At 35.7% G+C, this 20,603-nt stretch overlaps 1 protein-coding gene and 1 long non-coding RNA gene across 2 annotated transcripts in view; one reads left to right on the top strand and one right to left on the bottom strand.

Moving 5' to 3' along the window:
• Window positions 1–20,603, bottom strand: part of LOC138704835 (uncharacterized) — a 412,725-nt gene that overhangs the window by 144,198 nt on the left and 247,924 nt on the right. The window lies entirely within an intron of this gene.
• The window catches only part of LOC138704828 (retinol dehydrogenase 16-like), a 65,076-nt gene continuing 47,783 nt past the window's right edge, over window positions 3,311–20,603 (top strand). Inside the window, exons 1-2 of the mRNA XM_069833124.1 lie at window positions 3,311–3,706; window positions 8,503–8,729. Of these exons, the coding sequence (XP_069689225.1) occupies window positions 8,519–8,729 (211 nt within the window). The 5' untranslated portion in view covers window positions 3,311–3,706; window positions 8,503–8,518. The remainder of the gene's footprint in view (window positions 3,707–8,502; window positions 8,730–20,603) is intronic.

Below are 20,603 nucleotides of genomic sequence, written 5' to 3' on the forward strand. Positions count from 1 at the left end.
GAATTACTGGTAATATTCTTTTCACATCTCAGAATATTATGATTATAACCTTTCCTGTTGAGCCTGTACCCGAAATTTGAGAGATGGAGGAGAATCTAGTAGATGCTGCCACTCTATGCTTTGAATTTTAGACTGAGTCAAGGTGGTGCGTCCATGTTTCATTTGCCACAAATTGACCAAGAAAACTTTCTGAATCCCGTCTAAAAAACATGATTTTATTGTGCAAACCAAAATTTTCAGGTATAACTCCCTGTAAAGTTGATTTGAATAATTTCGAGGAAAAATTGTTCCGGAGCTTGGTATCGAACCCGGGACCTTTGGTTTGACGTACCAACGCTCTACCAAATCAAATCAACTTTACAGGGAGTTATACCTGAAAATCTTGGTTTGCATAATACACGTCACTGTTCGTTAACAGAAAACCACAATTTAAGTCACACGGAGTTAGTGTGCACTCGAAGTTGGTTGCTTGACGGTTGTCAGCCCACTTTGAGGTCTGTGGATATAGAGGGAAAAATTGGATCGGTGTCGGTTAGAGTTCCCGAGTAGCTCAGTGGTAGAGCGTTGGTACGTCAAACCAAAGGTCCCGGGTTCGATACCAAGCTCCGGAACAATTTTTCCTCGAAATTATTCATGATTTTATTGTCTTCAGAACACAGTCCTAGTGTAAATTTTCGATCAGGAGCCAACGCCCTTGGCACCCATGTGTTAGACACTTTACGGATATGTAAATAGTTCTAACTGTGCCGTTCAGAAGCTTGTTACTTCAGACATCCATCTGAACTTCATTTCTAGAATCTGTAGAGTATTGAATACGAAACAAGTCCTTTGCGCAAGTGGTGAGTGGAGTGGACTAGTCAAATAACAGCTCTGGAGAAAAGCATTGCTTGAAGGTAGCGAGCGACTGCACAGAGGGAATCGTTTCTATCTGAACTCAACTGCAGTTTAAGATGCCACTCGCAACTTACTGCCTAGCGTTTCCATTGAGGAGGTTTTCCCTGGTAAAGTGTAGTATTGTTCCGATAGCCTGCGTATGTTGTTTTAGTCTCGCAGGCAGGAAACAGGAAGTAACATTTCAGTGCATGATACGTGAGGGACTTCCACCCATCGCTTCGTGTTTTGTTTATGACTTTGGAACTCTGTCACGGTGGAGACCTGTAATTGTAGAGAAGAGTAGCCAGGATCATGTACGGGGAAGGGAAAATGGCGGCGGAGAGATGATATTTCGGCATATGACTAATTTTATGCTTGAGGCTAATTTTATCACTCGTATATGTGTTTTACTTGGTAGGGGAAATATACATTCTGTAGTGTGTGTGTGTATGTGTGTGTGTGTGTGTGTGTGTGTGTGTGTGTGTGTGTGATTTATTAATTGTCGCGCCAGATTGGCGAGTGTAGGAATGTTGGTTTTGTTATCTTTTACGAAGTATTTTTTCAGGTCTTTCAATATCAGTTATATTTTGTGTTTAGTATAGTTTTTTTTTTCTTATAATAAATTGTTATTATTTCATTGTTAAGATAAATGGTGTTTACTGTTCACTTTCCTTACCCCAGTAAGACAATTCGAAACGTTATTCAAGGTTCAGAGAAGACGCAACTGATGGCTGGACTGTCACGGCGTCTTACCACTTAACTTTTCTGAATATTAGTGGAAAAATTTATTTTCTCCTAATTGTTAACACTGTTTTACTCGGTAAGTAGTATCCGTGAATTTCTGATTTTTACTCTTATTATCAGAGGAACTGACAAATAATGATTTATCCCTTTGCAGTTTTTCAATAAAATGGATGGTTTTCTGGCAAGTTAAATAGAAAGATTTACAAGTGTCGTTATTTTCTGTCATTGGGAAGTCTAACAACCCTACTTCAGTAACTAAAGAAGGAAATGTTGCTATTCAGACTTGAGTTCGACTTCAGGTTTACAAGATTCTCTCATTAGGAATCCTGTACAGATGATGATACTACGTACATAACGTTACTACACATTTGAATTAATTCAATTTGTAATACAACTTACTGATTTTATTATTTTTATGTAATTACTTCAAGAAATTATATAGGGCATAAACTTTTAATTTTGTTGCATCTATTTCCCTCTTCAATCTGCACGGTTTTATCACTTCCATTCTGTATGTACACCCTTTGACAAGGAGAATGGTCACTCTCCTGTAGCATGAAATGTCGTTTTGGTTAAGGGGAGATTCAAACGAGGAAATCCTGGCGGTCCTCTTGGTGCTATTTGCAGAATTAGGCTACGTTCCAGCAACGGGTTTTCCCTTTTTCCTTCCTCATCTTCATCACCATCCTCACTCATTCCATACACCTCACTTACACAAACACTTACACATACACTCACTCTAGTACATGACATAACTCTCCACAGATGCACATCATGTACAAAATTGTCTGCAACGAGAAATGGGTCACAATTCTGCCATCTATGAGGAACCCGTATCAAGTAAAGTGAAGTGGGTAGGCGATGGATACATAGGCCTAAATACATACATACATACACATACATACATAATCCACAGCTGTGGAATAACAGCGTGTCTGACCGAGAAACCACGTGGCCCGGATTCGAATCCGGGTCGGGGCAAATTATCTGGTTGAGGTTTTTTTTCGGGGTTTTCCCTCAACCCAATATGAGCAATTGCTGGGTAACTATCGATGCTGGACCTCGGACTCATTTCACAGGAATTATCACCTTCATTTCATTCAGACGCTAAATAACCAGAGATGTTGATACAGCGTCGTAAAATAACCCACTACATACATACATACATACATATTAAGAATCGAGATTCGAGGATGAAATCAAATCGTAGCAGCAACGTATCTATATCCCACAAAATGACATATCCCCTACGAAGCCCTTATGGCTTAGCGGTAGAACTATTTCTTCTCGTTACAAAGACCGGGCTTCGAATCTCTGTTACTCGCTTGTGTGTTAACATAGATATTCCGAGGTGGGACAGATTTTTGTGTCAAAGAGTGTACATACAGTATATTTATATTGCATATAAAATATACGATTCTTTTATTTCATATTTTTGTAGCCAATATTTTCTATTACATTTCTCTCTCTCCCCATTTCATATATTTTAACATATATTCGTTGGTAAGGGACAATAAACCTAGTCAAAGCTGCGGAACCCTCCTCCCTAGAAAATAAACAGTTGCCTTGTGCACTATTTAATCAATTGCTTTTTAATATTGATTAATCTTCCGCTTACGTCAGCGTCACGGATTAAGAGCAGTATGACCCGCTCCTTGGACCCGTGCTGTTACTGCTCGACGTTTCCAGCAGTTCGTCACTGTATGACTTACAATCGATACTTCCTCCTTCCTTAGGTGCATAACGTCTGTAAAAAATCATCCGTGTCGCAGTGCTGATTGCTTCGCTTCGTATAATTACAATTGACGCACTTTATAAAGTTGTTTACCTTTGCTGGACAGTGTTTCTTAGTCAGCATATTGACAAGTTAGCCTTCAAGCCGCCGCAAGTTTTTTCGTCCTTTTCTTAAATAATTACGAAGTATTGCATATGTCCCAGTTTAACTGAATACATGGCTGCAGAGTTATCTAGTGGTTTTCTAAAGCGATACGCATAGATACGAGTCTCCATCCTCAACCAAGAAGATTTTTGTGAATAAGTGAAATATGTGATTAAGTTTACATCAGTATATAAGAAGAAGAAAAATAAGGTAATAGCATAAAGAATAGTACGGTATTAGCTTGCAACAAAAAGGAATAAATTCATGTTACGTATGGTTATTTACTATAGGCCTATACACGCTGACAAAAAACAACTAGAATATTACAAAGGATGTACGGAAAGATATCAGTTTATGGAAAATGTTACTATTAAATATAATATACGGGTCTACGTAAATATTAATTTTTGGTCCTACAGAATATATCTGTTATGGCGCCGGAGCGAATTTTTCTCCTCTAATATCAATAATATACAATAATATAATGTTCTTCAAATGCAGTTCCGTGGAAAAATTTTGCAGATTATTAAATAAACATGGAATTACATGGACACTTGGCAAGGTATCATCGAAGCATCAATTAAATTCAGAATCTACAGTTCTTTTATTTCAACAATAGTTTCACTTGTATTCCTCACCAGACATAATTAGGAACATTAAATCCAGACGTTTGAGATGGGCAGTTTATGTAGCACGTATGGGCGAATTAAGAAATGCATATAGAGTGTTAGTTGGGAGACCGGAGGGAAATAGACCATTGGGGAGGCCGAGATGTACATGGATGGGAAGTTACAATTAAAATGGATTTGAGGGAGGTGGGATATAATAGAGATGGATTAATCTTGTACAGGATAGGGACCGATGGCGGGCTTATGTCAGGGCAGTAATGAACCTTCAGGTTCCTTAAAAGCTATTTGTAAGTAAGTAGGCCTAAGTATAGTTTGAATTTTAATTCATAAGTGGTAAATGAAACGAAAGTAAAATAATCTTGAACAAAAGACAGTTTAGAGTTTACATATATATATTTGGATGCTTAGAAAGTGATAGTCTATGTTACAATTTAAAGTTTGTGAAGTCGTACCACAGTCCAGTATATACAGTGACGAAGCTTGAGTTGTTGACGGTCCTAGAAACAATGGACTGTGCAATTTACTATTTCGCATTGTCTGTAATGAGTTCATAGTAGCGATTCTAGTGGCTAGCAACTATGTATGGATGCATATTTACTAGGTATTGAGCTTCGTGACTGTATATACTAGACTGTAGCCGTACTATAAACGAAAATAGCCTTTACTTGTCTTGAAGTTTTGTTGAATAATATTTTATCAAGTATGTCTGCCGCATAAGCAACCATTAAATTATTTGTGGTACGGAACAACTTCTGAGATGTATTTTACGCTTACAGAAATGCAGTTCGTTTAAAAATACAGTATTTTTATTTTATCCAATTGTGTAATAAATAGAGTTACAATAAGTTCAAACCTTCTATCCTAAGAAGCGTTCAATTTGAGACAAAACTTTGTAGGTAAAGATTCGCCCTTTACAGAAAAAGTTATAATTTTCTTTGCTTCATTCATACAATTGCTCAGGATTCGATTAGCATTGAATTTTTATCCGTATTAATAGACTAGATATCTTCAAACCCATTTTTTTCTCACTAGACGTTTTCCTTTAACGACGTAGGCTTATGGTCTACACATGATTTATACAATCTCTCTGCACAGACGTGTGTATACCATTTCATTTATCACTTTATTTGGTGGTAGAAAACAAGATAATAATAATAATAATAATAATAATAATAATAATAATAATAATAATAATAAAATAATAATAATAATAATAATAATAATAATAATAATAATAAAATAATAATAATAATAATAATAAAATAATAATAATAATAAAATAATAATAATAATAATAATAATAATAATAATAATAATAATTTTAAATCTCCACTCGAGTGAACCCTAATTAAGCGGTATTTCGGTGTTTTAGATAAAAAAAAAACAAACAGTAATTTTAACTGCAACAGAGTAAAGTAGGATAGTAAAATATTTAGCGACCGAGACGCAAGCAGAGATAGTCGTAGTGTCCGCCTCCCAAAAGTCAATTCGAATTTTTAATTGGCAGCGTATAATGTGAACTAGTAAGGTTGGGTAGGGAAGGGTAGGGTAGGATAGAGATCAAAGATCCATAAACAATACAGCATCATGCTACTTGAATAGGCATTATGTGTACTATTGGGGTTGGGTAGGATAGCGATCAATCGTCCATAAACCACACAGCAAAATGATATTCTTGTTTACGATAGTTGGAATTGCATTACAACATACATACCCGCCCTATAAACCCATCGGGTTACATCCATTCCGCACAGCGGTCGATTCACAAGTCTATTATTCATTACATGTCAAATCGCTCCCTGTGCGAAAACCATATCAAACTGTCATCCCAGTAATGACGCGACCACATATTCGTACTATGGATGCACGGAACGCCTGTCGAATGAACTAAATTCAAACTGCTCTCTGTGCAATAACTGTACATTACGCTATCCTCTATTGATGCGACTACGTACGTCATACATCTCGTGATACTATCACTTAAAAAAAAAAAAAAGAACTTTGCCATGACTTATGCTCCAAACTTCGTATATCTCGAAATCTCCTGTGACAGGAGGCTACACAACATAATTTTTCAGGAGGAAGAAAAAATTAATTAAAAATCAATGGGCCTAAATAAGACTATTAAGTAATTCGGTAGAAAACATATGATAAGCATGAATTATATCCTCCAGGATCAGTGTAGGCTTATTGATATTTTGTAATTAATTCTTCCTCCCCCTGAAAAATTATTTTCTGCACTAAGACATAGGAGATTTCATAAAATTAACAACGATATACACAAATAATGAAAAGGTCGCTCTACCGTTTTTCAAAGATATGATACCGTAGGCTCAATAATTTTATATAGTCTTTTCCTGTTGCAGCAGAATTTCTGAAACACTTTACGTAGCGGAGTGCTGTACTTAGTGATACAGTTCAAAATATGTGAGTTCAGTTTAGTCCATTATCCAGAATAAAAAATAACTGCCATTTTGTCTTATTAAATGAAGTCCATTAATTTATTTTATAAAAATATATTTCATGTGGTATAATCCTGAAAAAATTTCTTGAACATTATTTACTGCCGACACCTAAAGTTCTCTATGAATAGTAATTTTATTTCCCTGGAGTCCACTGCTGTGGAGTAACGGTTAGCAAACCTGACCGTAAAACAAGCGGGCCCGGGTTCAAATTCTGGTCGGAATTACCTGATTGAGATTTTTTCCGAGGTTTTCCCTCAACCCGTTAAGATCAAATGCCGGGTAACTTTCGGCACTGAAACTCGGACTCATTTCGTTGGCATTATCGCCATCTAATTCAGACGCTAGACAACCACAGCAGTTGACATAGCGTCTTAAAATAAGCAATTAAACAAATTTCCCCGGAGACTAGAAAATACAGCTGAACACTTGATTGCCCCACCTGGTTTGTCACAAGACTTTTAATATTGCTTATCGCGAAGAAATTATATTTAGTGATTACTACATTCATCCTTAGTACATTTCTTTCTCATTTCAGGGAATTCATTTATTGAACATGATATGACTTTCTTCTGGAAAAGATGAACACCTTCACTGTGATGTATTATAAATGTGATATTGAAAAAGAAATCTGTGACAGATCACTATCATCCATATTTGTTTAGGTCTAATACAGCGCTGGGCATTAAAGCAAAAGGAAAAGAAAAACAGATATCCCTGTCCATGTCCTTTTCGTTACATCGCTTCAGAAACAAACACATAGTAAGACACTGTGCATTAGTGGTGGGTTTTAGCTGACCAGTGAGGGCAGAAAGCTATAATGCCTGCTTTATACAATCCGTCTCTCAGCAATGCTTGTCTTCTTGGCTACTCGTATCGGTCCGAAACATTACTGTCTCTGCCGGGGAAGGAGAAGTGGGGAGGTAAGGGGTAGCCGAAAGTGATTCAATCTAGTTAATAACGCCCTGACCTGCTATAATACATGACGCATGGATCTATTGTTGCTTCTCAGTTGAAGATATGTGCGTAAAAATGTCTAACCGTAATTTTTTTTTTTTTGAAAAGGGGAAACATATTGAGTTTTAAAATTGATATTCATATACGAATATTACAACAGTACTATAACATCTTTGTTAAGGTATGTAATTTTTGCTTGCATTAATAAACAATCAATCAATGTAAGACCGAGCAAGGTTATTTATCCGATCCCGAGTTTGCGAGTCTAACTTAGAGACACTCTTATCTAATAAACCAAATCTATATAAAATTACAAAAAATATTTTTTTTTTAACCCAAGAAAGAATATTAAGTTCGAATCGAATTGGGCCAACGTTGTAAACAGATGGACAGAAACGGCAATTCGGAGATAGAATCTTTGGTTTTCGTAGAACATCTTGCAGCACGTACACCCTACTAGGCTCATGAAATGAGATAAATACCAGGCGTCTTTAAAAGGGTAAGGCGGAGTTTTGTACGTCAATGTACGTTTTTTCTGGAAGTCAATGAACGTGTATGTTAATTTGTAGAAGAAAATACTGCATTCCCAAAGTAATCTGGGGTGGGAGCATGAGACCGAGCTCAGGGAATAAACAAAGTGCCGGAAACATTAATGACATAAGACTTTCTTGCATTGAAACGGAAGGTCGAAACCAATTTGTTCGATAACAAGAAAAAGATTCGAATTCTCCAACAGGAACAGATTATATAGGCCTACATTCTGGAAAACCTCCCACGGAACACGGAACCTCCCAAGGGAAGCAACGGAAAGCATTTAATAGATTTTTAGAGCCATGCTTCTCACCATCCTCGGATCAAATGACTAGCATGCTAACTGCTACACCATCGAGGACGATCTATTTTGCGATTATTGGGGGTTTTGCCATTTTATACTCCGTATTCCTTTATTTTGTTACAGAACTGAAGCATACAAGATGTATCTGCTGGACAATCTGATGAAGAAAACTTTTGTATTTGGTGTGCTGTATGTTTTGTTCCATGTGTTTATCGAGACAAATTTCCTACGGAATGTTATTGTAATTCTTGCTGCGTTTAGTGTTACTGGTAACATTTTCGACTTGGTACGGTACTTCTTACCGAAACGTATGCTACCCGATATTCAAGACAAGGCAGTACTGATTACAGGTGAGTTTAACACGTACTTCTCTGTATAAAACAAAAGAAACAATTTAAATGTCTTACGAGAAATGCTATCGGACCTCCCGACAGCAATTTCCACAAAACCTTCTGTGGTGTTCAAGCATGAGAATAAAGTGACAAGTGTGAAATACATCATTTCACAATCGTTCGTAACTCCTAGAACAGGCATGGGCGCTATGTTCCCGTACGGACACTGTATACAGAACCCCTTCATTTTTCTCTCCACAAGATATTTTACCTTCTGCGTGTACATACAGTAAACAGGGCTTAAACTCTGTATCATAGCATTCTAATCAGGAGTGTGTAAAGTGGCGGATTATGGGAAATAAATGGTATGTTTCGTCTTAATTAACAAGAAATATTGGAACAAGATTATTTTTTAGGCTATTACGAATAAAGGTCAAGCTCAATGCCTCAACTCTACAGTTGGGACTTATATAAAACATATCAGACAGCACTTCGATCTTGAACATAAGGAGGATTTTGGCGAACATAAAGTTATAGGTAATAGTTTAAAATAGGATTGTTAAAACTGGTTTATATTAAGAAAATAGTTGTAACATGCAAAAAAGCAACGTGTTATTTTAATTTAATATGCTGTGCAGGTTAAAATAGTGAGAAAGTTTTCAAGAATCTACAAGAATAATTTGTTAATGGAAAGCCACCACACAGTCAATACTAGTTGGGTAATTCCATGCAAAACAGTATGACATTAATATCTCCAAATGTCTTAAAAATTGTACATTCAACTCTTTATGTCATAAATATTATTCATGTACAAAATTATGTTCGCGACAGCTACCGTTTAAATGTAATCGACAGTTAAAATACTTTTATTTGAGCACATAGCCTATGTCTATTTTCAATTTGTTTTCTGATCATAAGAATAATTACATTTTTCTTAAAGCTGTCATTAGACGGCTTACAAAAGAAGTTTTTAAGATACTATAATTGAGTGTAGCTCTGAAAATTGTGTTTAAAAAAATTAAAAAATATATTTTAAAAACGCCATTACATAAAATCGAATACTTCAATTCACATAAAAGAAATAAATGAAAATTTACAGAACATTTTCATTAGTCTGTCAAATTTTCATAATAGGATCTTCAAAAATAAGTTATAAATTAAAACAACTCATCATATAAAGGAGGCATGTCAAAACCCTGCACAATGTGCAGTCGCGCAGCAGCCCACAGATGTAACGAAGAAGAGAAATCACGAATCATATAACATAACTGTTATGATCAGGGGCGGCTTTAGAGATAGTGCCGTTGTGCCATGGCACTACCAGAATACAGAAGGAAAAGGAGAATTCATATTTTCCGCTCAAAACCTGAGAGAAACAAGTTACGCTTACACAAACTCTACCGTCAATATGATCTTTGCAGCGAAACACGTTGTAACCAGTGTTTGGAGGATGGATCTGTGCCAGGCACTACATCCCGTAAGAAATATAATGGGATGCGCGCGCAATCTTCATGTTCGCTCGTCCTTTTCAGCATCTAAAAGCATGATCTTAAATGTGCCAGGCACAAATTGCCGCTGGCTTTTGCAATGCTTGTAAAACTGTATACATCCCCATTTACTACGCCGATCCCTTACTACCTCGCGCTCTGTCTGTCCTTCCGCTTTGTCGGAACAAGTTTCTTAGAGCGAAGACTGCAACAATAAGATAATAAAATCTCTCCCGGTTTGTTGAAAACTCGGCTTGAGAAAGTTTTCACTTTATTATTTCTACCAACAGTACCAAGTGTAGTGTGAACGTGTTAAGTCGTGAGGTTGTCATCGTAATAGTGGTCGTGTTATCGTGTTGTGTACTGTTAAAAAATGGATTCGGTTGGCGCTTTATTGAAATCTCAGTTTTCAACATTAACATATGAAAACAAACTTAGTGTTAAAGAATTAGGCAGACCTATACCGCACTTAAATATTCATCAAAAGCAGCAAAGTGCTAAAGTTAACAGATCTCGCAAATTCAACCCAGATATTTATTTAAAAAACAACTGGTTGTGTGGATGTGATGTGAAAAATGCGTTCTTCTTTTTCCCGTGTGTTCTGTTCGGAGGTGAACTTAGCTGGTCAAAAGTGGGTGTGACAGATTTAGTACACTTATGGGGTAGAATAAAAATACATCATAAGTCAAAGGTTAATATGAATAACGTCTTCAGTTTGTCTATGCTGGGTAAAGCGAACACTGAAAATCAGTTAAATTCACACTACAGACTCGCGATTGCACAACACAATGAGCAAGTTGATAAAAACAGATATGTGTTAAATTTAATAATAAATTGTATACGATTTTGTGGGGCACTAGATTTAGCACTAAGAAGGCACGATGAATCTGAGGAGTTTTGTTTGCAAAATAGACAACTTCAACAAAAAAATGATGGATTTATTTTCAAGTCAGAAGAATAGGCGAATGGGTTTTATCTATCGCGCATATTAACCTGGTCAACAAAAGTGCTCAAGTGCTCCAGTTGTATAAATTTGGTGAGTGATTATTATTATTATTACTATTATTATTATTGTTATTATTATTATTATTATTATTATTATTATTATTATTATTATTATTATTATTATTAGAGACGAGAATTGTATGCACTATAAAATCCCAAAATATGCATGCATGCATTCATGCACTATCAAACTATGAAATATGCATGATCAAGCGAAAACTACATTAAAATATGCACTTTTATTTTTGTTTCAAAATGTCTTATTTCACTTCAATTTTTTTGCACAGTTAAAAACCTAATAACATTTTTAAATTGGTTTCTGTGAGGTTCCTGCACTTGTCTCTACATTACAAGAAGTTACGGGTTTAAACTTGAATGAACATATTTGTGACAGTGTCAGGTCAAATTCTTCATTCAAGTTTTCGCCACAAATAACCTTCTCCACTGAACAAAAGAATCCGCAGTCCGGGTTAGCATTTAGGACCCTGTCCAATTTGTTTTTCGCGACTACATCCACTTTCCCACGGGCATAACTGAGGGATCTATGAAATTCTTTGAAGATTATTTCTTTTGTTGCATTCTTGCAATATGTGAAACAGATGCGACATGCTGGTCGACTTGAAATTTTTTAGTACATTTCATCTGAAATTATAATAGACCTTACGGTTACCTAGATACGGTTTAAAAACGGACATCGTAATTTAATAATTATTTTGAACAAGTTTTGTAATTTTTTTTTTTACAAAGAACAATTGTCATATAAAATATTCGGAAGCAGAACAGCATTGCTTTACTCTTTACTACAACAGTCGCAAAATACGACATCCTCATCTGACCTAATAAAATATTTTCCTTTACAGTAATCCACTGTGCAAAGAATACACTTTTGGAATCTTTAAATTGGAAACATATTAGAACCACATTAACACGCGCAAACAGAATAAACAAGCACATTAACAACTTACGACATTCACACACTGCAAACACAGTTTAACGGTGATTCCAATTTTAGAAGAATCTAAATTGCTACTAGTACTAGAAAAGGAAGAGAATTTACAACCTCCCTGAAAGAGGATGCTTTTGACCTAAATTATTTGTCGGCAATTTCCTTGAACCCTCTGTATTTCCTCTCTACTTACTATTCTCAAAATATCCAACGTAATAAATTTATGACACGCAGTGTATAGAGGGTCGTTGGTAGAGTGTTGTAAAAGTGGACTTCCGTCCAGGGAAAGGTCCTCTAACACCTTATTGAGAAAATCTTAACATTTTATTTAATTTTTCTGTTATTTAGTTTTTTCTTTTTTTTTTTCTTCAATCCTGATTTCTGAAGCTAAAATATGGGACATAAAATCGAGAAACTAAGGTGTGCACACAAAACCATTAAAACATGCATTTAAACTGAATTTAATGTATATTATATGCATTATTAAGCTAAAAATTACCTAAATATGCATTATGCATGTTTTTATCCCTAAAAAGTCGAAAACATGCAAATATGCACGGGAAAAGTACACATATTTGGAACCGGCAAGTAATGAAATGGATAAGTACTAAGTATGAGCTATGTCCTATGTTCCTATAAAAACATGCATTTGCATGGAATTCTCGTCTCTAATAATAATAATAATAATAATAATAATAATAATAATAATAATAATAATAATTATTATTATTATTATTATTATTATTATTATTATTATTATTATTATTGCTTATAGTAGGAAAAAGAGTTACCCTCTCTCTTAGGGTATCCTGGATATACCACTGATTTCGGCACTATGCATTAAATATGTATGAGCCGCCACTGCTTATGATGTTTTCCTCAGCCAACAGTAATTATATTAAAATGAAAGGCTCTCATCATATCATGTAGACCTAATACATGTGAGGGTCTTGAGGTTGTAAGGGAAGGAAGAAAGCAACTATTTGTAAGGGGGAAAAATTTTCTGGAAAAATAATACATAATGGCGAATTTTCCATCTCACGTTACTATATTATCTTAATATACTTATGTAAATAAATCTTTAAACCTGACATAAAGAAAATGTCCTCGCTTCATAGCTTGTGAAGTACTCTTTTAACTCATTTCAGTAACGCTCCCAACTTGCTGATACTTGCTCTCAACGTTTTCCAAATAAACTATATATAAATTTAAATTCAAGCTTAATTTATCCAATTTATTAATAATAATGTGAATTTATATTAATATACAGGAAGGAAATGATTCCAGTGTAAAAGCCTCACAATGTCCTATTGCATGTAATTGGGAGTAAAATATTTCTTTAACATTTGTGCACCAATGGTCCCAATAATGCTGGAACAATGACAGAGTATTACTTTGAAATAATCAGTACCTACTACGTAAAATGAAATACTGTGTTCGTTTTTTGTTGTTTCGAAATTACTGCAATATTTATATTTTCTTCAAATACTGTAGGCTACACAAATCATGTAAATAAATGATTCTTTACAAACGACTGCTTTGTGAATTGTAACTGAGTAAGTGTGTTGTTTCTTATGTTACAATTATTGTCAAATATAGGCTCTGACAATAATATTGTGTTTTTCCTTCTGCTAAGTATTTTTATAATGTCCAAATGCCAATTTAATTGAACACTAGAAGCACAGAATAGATTCTTGTACATCCCTCCCGCTAAGAACTTGTAAGAGCAACACGTGAATGACGCAATCTGCATAGACCGGCGTTCCGCGCACATACACTGCACTTTCAGTGTCTGATTTCTGACATGCCTGATGTAAAGGGTAATCTAAGCCGCTGCACCATGCGCCATCATTGCTCCTAGTCACTGAGAGAAGCGTTTCCGCGTTGACGACCGGTGCGCGTCACAGTCTGATTTCAACTAGTTTCGGTACTTTTGGTAAATATGATTTTATTGCTAACTTTCGATTAACTGGAACCACACAGTGAACACTTTTTGTTCCGAGAACAGTCTTGAAGCCGGCAACTCTTTGAGGATTTAGATTTGTAACTACTTCTTCATGTTCTTCAATGGATGTCAATGACACAATGATTCTCTGTATATTGCATTTCGACCACTCATACAGTTCTTTAGGAGTTGAAATTAGAGTTCCTTGCAGGCTGGCTTTTGCAGCGAGTCGTTTGATTTTACTAGTTGCAAAGAAATGCCACTCCGCAAGTATTTGAAAACCATGTTCATGATTGAGTACATTAACGAAGTTTTTTTGTTCTTGTATTGGCTAGCTGCTCCGTCACTAAAATAATATATTTTAGATATATCAGTATGTGTTTGTTTCAGATGTTCTAAAACTTTCCTTTGAAAAACATGACCTGTATTCCGAAATTACTGAAAAACAAAGGCTCTCTAAATCACCACCAACTCCATTTCTGTGATATACTGTGAATGGGGGTATTGTTGCTTGAGACTTATACTCCAGTGGTAACCTTGTATAGCATCCTGAATAATGAAACTGTAATTCTCTGAAAAATCACCAATGATAATGAACTCGCCGGGCTTTGAATAATTTACTTCCCTTTTCAGCTGCTTTAAATAATTTGCTTGGGACTTCTCAATGAAATTGTATATGTGAATTTTTTAAGCCAACCAATGAAGTTATCAATGAAATTTACAGTCAATTTTCACTAAAATCATATTGGCCTTGTCTGTTGTCGTCCATTTGTTGTACTTAAGTTCAACTAAATAACAGTGAACTCAATATTATTTTCCGACAGATTTTCACTACAGGGGCATTTTTTTGCAGTTATCGAGATAACAATTTGGCGATGGGTGATAGCAGACCATTTTCAGCATTAAATCATTGATATTTTTTATTCCACATTCACATTCAAGAATTTCGTACGATCTTAAGCTCATGAACATTAATTTAGTATTTTTGAATATAGTGCAAACACAAACGTTGTGTGTCCCTGGTTGCCCTGCCAAGACGCAATGTTTCGGTTTCAGAGACGGAAATCGCGAAAATCCAGTCATACAATTTGGTTGTTTTACTTTAAATTTTCTATAGAGCTATTTTAAGTTTGATAATAGTAGTCTCGTTTGTTTTTTTACTCTTTTATCTCCTCCCCGGACAGATTTAATGTCTTTCATCCCTGGCATTATCCTACTAATATTGTCTTCTTCATAGAAATTTATCACAACTTGAATCACGTCATTAGGGATGTTTCGGTGATATTTTCTATCTGGAAACGACATAATATATTTGATTTACTTTCGCAGTGTGTAAGGCGACACTCCGAATTCAAATATTATTTTATATTCACTCCAACATTTTGGAAGGCAAGTTAAAATCATGTACTTATCATTTGCTGATTTTACATGTGCATTTTTTTTCTAACTGGTTGACCATTTCCTGTGTTTCATTAGTCGCGCCACCAACATTAAATATGTCTCTATTAATTGCTTCATTCACCGAATTTGCTTCCGTTGAGCGTATGATTTAACTCTCGAAAGCTTTGGTTTTGAAACAGGGGACTGGCCTTGCGGTGTTAGAAGTTTATTTAATTTACTTACATAGTTTGACTATAATTATGTGTGTATATACCGCCTTTGCTTATCATACAATATGAATGAATTAATTAATCATATTTTTCTCATTAACGTTTTCGGTACAAGTTACGTACCGAAAACGTTAATGAGAAAAATATGATTAATTAATTCATTCATATTGTATGATAAGCAAAGGCGGTATATACACACATAATTATAGTCAAATTGTGACAGCTTATCGGTATATCTTCAACTTGAAAAAAAAATTTACTTACATAGGATAAACTGTATAGTGATTGGTCACCAGACATCGAGATTTTGGACCCCATAGAATAAGTTTACTAAGTCCATACTATAGCCAGCTTTCTCACTGTGTTTGAGGTGGTTGGGAGTCGGCAGAAGGAGAGACATGTGTACATGAAACCAACCCCCGTCCAGTCTGCTGGTGCTGTACAATAACGTTCCAAAGAAAGACAACTAATTTATCAAACATTAAAATAAAATGATTGTTAGAGTAGAAAAATTCTGTAGGACCAAAAAATTAATCTTTACGTAGATTAAAATAAAAATCTATAATGCGAAATTTTCAAAATAAATTAATATGCATTTCCTTTCGGCTTCTTTCATAAGCACATGTGTAATATTTACGCAACATACATAATAATCATTAGAGCGGTGCAGACGGAGCACATGACAGACAGAATGGCATCATAGCAAGGGTTCCGACGTTACTCGGCATGTTCCCTGTGTACAAGCGACGGTCAAGTACACGATGTGTTGACGTACAGACGACACAATAGAAATGACACAGTTCCCTAACGTTTCTACAATTAATTTCCTACAGATACTTTAGTAAGATTTCAAAATTACAAAACTAATTAACCATTTCATCCTAAACAAATAATATACTGTATACATGTATGATTTCATACAGAACGCAAACAAAATCACTGTTTATTTGTAACGGGTTCATGATATTCCATTCGCAAAAGCACTTAAACAATTGTTTTTTGTTTTTCCTTTTCTTTACAATGAGTGTGATTTATTAATGCACATATGATACGTTATCTGATTTCTTCCAAATATTGTTACAGTGCACAACAAATGACATTTGTACGTTATTAACAGAAAACGATTTTCGTCTATCTGATAGCATGGCCTTATATGTGGAGAAGCTTCTTTCTACGTCTGTTGAGACAACTGGGGCATACGTAAAATCCTGTAAAACATTTTTTTTCAACTTCTGTTAGTTCTTCAAAGGAATCCTTATCTCCAGAAATACTGTCACTAATCTTTCAGAGTTTATAATATCCACCATTTTTTTCAACTTATTTGTTATTTTCGCAGATATTATTTTACCAATTTTATCGTCTACTTGAGTCACTTTCTTCCAGATATTTCGCAGTAGGGAAATCTGATCAACCAGTTTTGTACCAGACGTTTCTAAAGCTGTTATACAATCAGGAATAAACCCATAATTCGATTCAACGTATTCCAATTTGTTTTATGCTTGAATCAATTAACAAAAATATCACCATATTCGGAATTGTCTCTTAACTTTGCCGAACGAATTTGCTCCGCCTTAGGCATCGTAACACTAGAACCGAACTGTTCTTATGTTTCTTCAGTACTGACGTTTGCTTTACTACGCTGTACCTACTGCTTGCAGCTATCCTGTGTACCGCAGAGTCAGTCCTCTGCAGGTACACAAGGTGAATTTACAACCCTTGCCCTGTTGCCGGTGTGTCGAACAACTGCTCCCTTTGCACTGCTCTAATAATCATACACAATATACACAACTTATGATGTACAATACATGGTATCGCCACAATATAGGCAATATAAATTATATTCACAATATATACAATCTATTTACAATATAATGTAATGAGAATTTATGTTCTGTTCAACTTGTTTATTTTCCATATTTCTCTTCTAGAATATTATTTGAACTGTTACAATGTACTACAACATACATTCTCAAGGTTCAAAACTAAATTTTCTTCGGTAGTTGGCAAGACAAAGTTTATATTGGGAGAAGTTCCGCTCTACATCACATGATGTAATTGGTACAAACCGAAAAAAAAAAATACAAGTTATTGAAATCTATCTTCGCTACCCCAGCAGTGTCCGTAGGCTTCCTCCCTGCTAGCATGTCTTTTATGTCACAGAATATCGCATATCCAGTGTTTTACACAAAACTGAGTTTAATTTATGTTTAACACGATTACTAGCTGGTGTAGAGATGCTTGCTCAATTACTTTCGTCATCTCAATTAATTTTAGAACTGCAGGCATTTCTTGGTTCGACGCTTCAAGAAGTTTAATTGTTTTGGGCACAACAGGAAAATTGTGTTCTATGAAATCCAAATTACTCTTCAAGGTCGTTAAATCCAGAGATTTTACAGGCTGTGGAGGCAGAGGAACAGTGGGTGTAATTTCTTTGAATGTTAGCACTCGTGAAGGTGATTTCAAAAATATTACTTTGCAGTTAGCGATGAAACAATCTACATCACTAAAGGACGCCCGTATCTCTTCAGCAGCCCGGTGGCATCTCGGTGAAATGTGTTTTCGGGAGTTACAGTGGGTCTCAATGTATCGTTTTTGTCTCCCCTTAGTCTGACATGACACAATTTACATGTAACATGGTCCCCATTAACTTTAAAATAATCTTTTCCGAACTCCTGCACAAATAAATGCGTCTTAGAGCCTTTCACGTTTGGCATCCTTACTGTTAATTATATTCTTCGACTAATCAGATAGATAACCGCATGCACAGATAAAAACTAGAATGCTATCTCCTGTCTTCTCTTCTGACAAAGTGAACTAGATGTACGGGTCTGTTTTTATTATCAGAACAGTACTTCCTCTCCCTGCCTTATGAGTATGACTGAGTAAACAAAGCACATGGGACGACAAGTAGGTCGCTACCATCACTGCCCCCACCTACTACCGTCCTGATTTCCAACTTGATATCGCACTGTTTTCTTCTATCGGATCCAAAGTCTTTAAGCCTGTTGATCACTTAAGTTAATGAGTAATAAAACAATGAAATAGAGGAAAATAGTGATGATTTATTGAGAGAATTTTAAAGGCAGATTCAGAAACAAATCAAAATCAATAAACGGAAGAAAAAATAAAATTTTAATGCAAAGGTAAATTAAATAAACACAACCAGTCCACTTTTACAGTTATTGACCTTCTACTGCACAGTTATTGACCACACGCTTATTAGTGATTGACCGTCTACTGCACGGTTATTACCACTTACTTATTAGTGATTGACCGTCTACTGCACGGTTATTGACCACTTACTTATTAGTGATTAACCGTCTACTGCACGGTTATTGACCACTTATTAGTGATTGACCGTCTACTGCACGGTTATTGACCACTTACTTACAGTATTAGTGATTGACCATCTACTGCACGGTTATTGACCAAATACTTATTAGTGATTGACCGTCTACTGCAAGGTTATTGACCACATACTTATTAGTGATTGACCGTCTACTGCACGGTTATTGACCACATACTTATTAGTGATTGACCGTCTACTGCACGGTTATTACCACTTACTTATTAGTGATTGACCGTCTACTGCACGGTTATTGACCACTTACTTATTAGTGATTAACCGTCTACTGCACGGTTACTGACCACTTATTAGTGATTGACCGTCTACTGCACGGTTATTGACCACTTACTTACAGTATTAGTGATTGACCGTCTACTGCACGGTTATTGACCAAATACTTATTAGTGATTGACCGTCTACTGCAAGGTTATTGATCACATACTTATTAGTGATTGACCGTCTACTGCACGGTTATTGACCACACACTTATTAGTGATTGACCGTCTACTGCACGGTTAGTGAATAGGCCTACTCACTTATTAATGATTGAACAACACATTTTTTACAGTTTTCCCCTTTTTCTTGTCTGCTTCGTTTCTCTTGTTCTGATCTTTCTCATTAAGAACTCTTCGCCACCGGCGTAGCTCTATCGGCTAAGGCGTTTGCCTGCCGATCCGGAGTTGTCTTCGGGAGCGGGTTCAATTCCCGCTTGGGCTGATTACCTGGTTGGGTTTTTTCCGAGGTTTTGCCCAACCGTAAGGCAAATGTCAGGTAATCTATGCCGAACCCTCGGCCTCATCTCGCCAAATACAATCTCGCGATCATCAATCCCATCGACGCTAAATAACCTCGTAGTTGATACAGTGTCGTTAAATAACCAAGTTAAAAAAAAATTAAAAAAAGAACTCTTCTTGCTGCCTTTTCTTTCATCTCTTATTCGCTTCCTTTCTTCCCTTGCCTCTTCTTCCATTTTTCTCTTTTGTGCCTTATCAGAAGCAAATGTGTGTCATTTGTCTGATGTTATTACAAATGACTTCACCCAGCACTGAGCAAAGACTAAAGGACACTTTTCCTTCAACGGGATACTTGTTTCTGAATGCTAAGGTTGCTTTTAGGACACCAAACTTCTTGGCAGCTCCAATTCCACTGCGGACAGGTTCTGTAGCGTTTCGTAAAGCTTCCTCTGTATAATGCACTTTAACTGGTTTAGGCATTATCAGTCCTGTAAAAATCCCCATCATTTAACCTAATATGTTATAGAATTGGAGCGAATTGGTCGTTATTCTAATAAATAATTTATAAACGGGCAATCACTGTAGTTTGCGGACATACACTTTATAGTGATTGATCACGGGTCACTTTTATGTCATACAAAAACTTTTACAAAATACTATTCTGTGGACGGAAACCTTATACCTTTTCTCACACTATGACTATAAAAACGAGCACGAGAATTTATGTATTCATTTCAGAATAAATAAATTATTGCGTGCATTATTCTTAGCAATTATTCTAGTTACTTACACTTGTTCACTTTCAGTTGCATTTCCAAT

This window comes from Periplaneta americana, chromosome 8 (assembly GCF_040183065.1).
Source record: "Periplaneta americana isolate PAMFEO1 chromosome 8, P.americana_PAMFEO1_priV1, whole genome shotgun sequence".
In the NCBI taxonomy this organism is placed as follows: Eukaryota; Metazoa; Arthropoda; class Insecta; order Blattodea; family Blattidae; genus Periplaneta; species Periplaneta americana.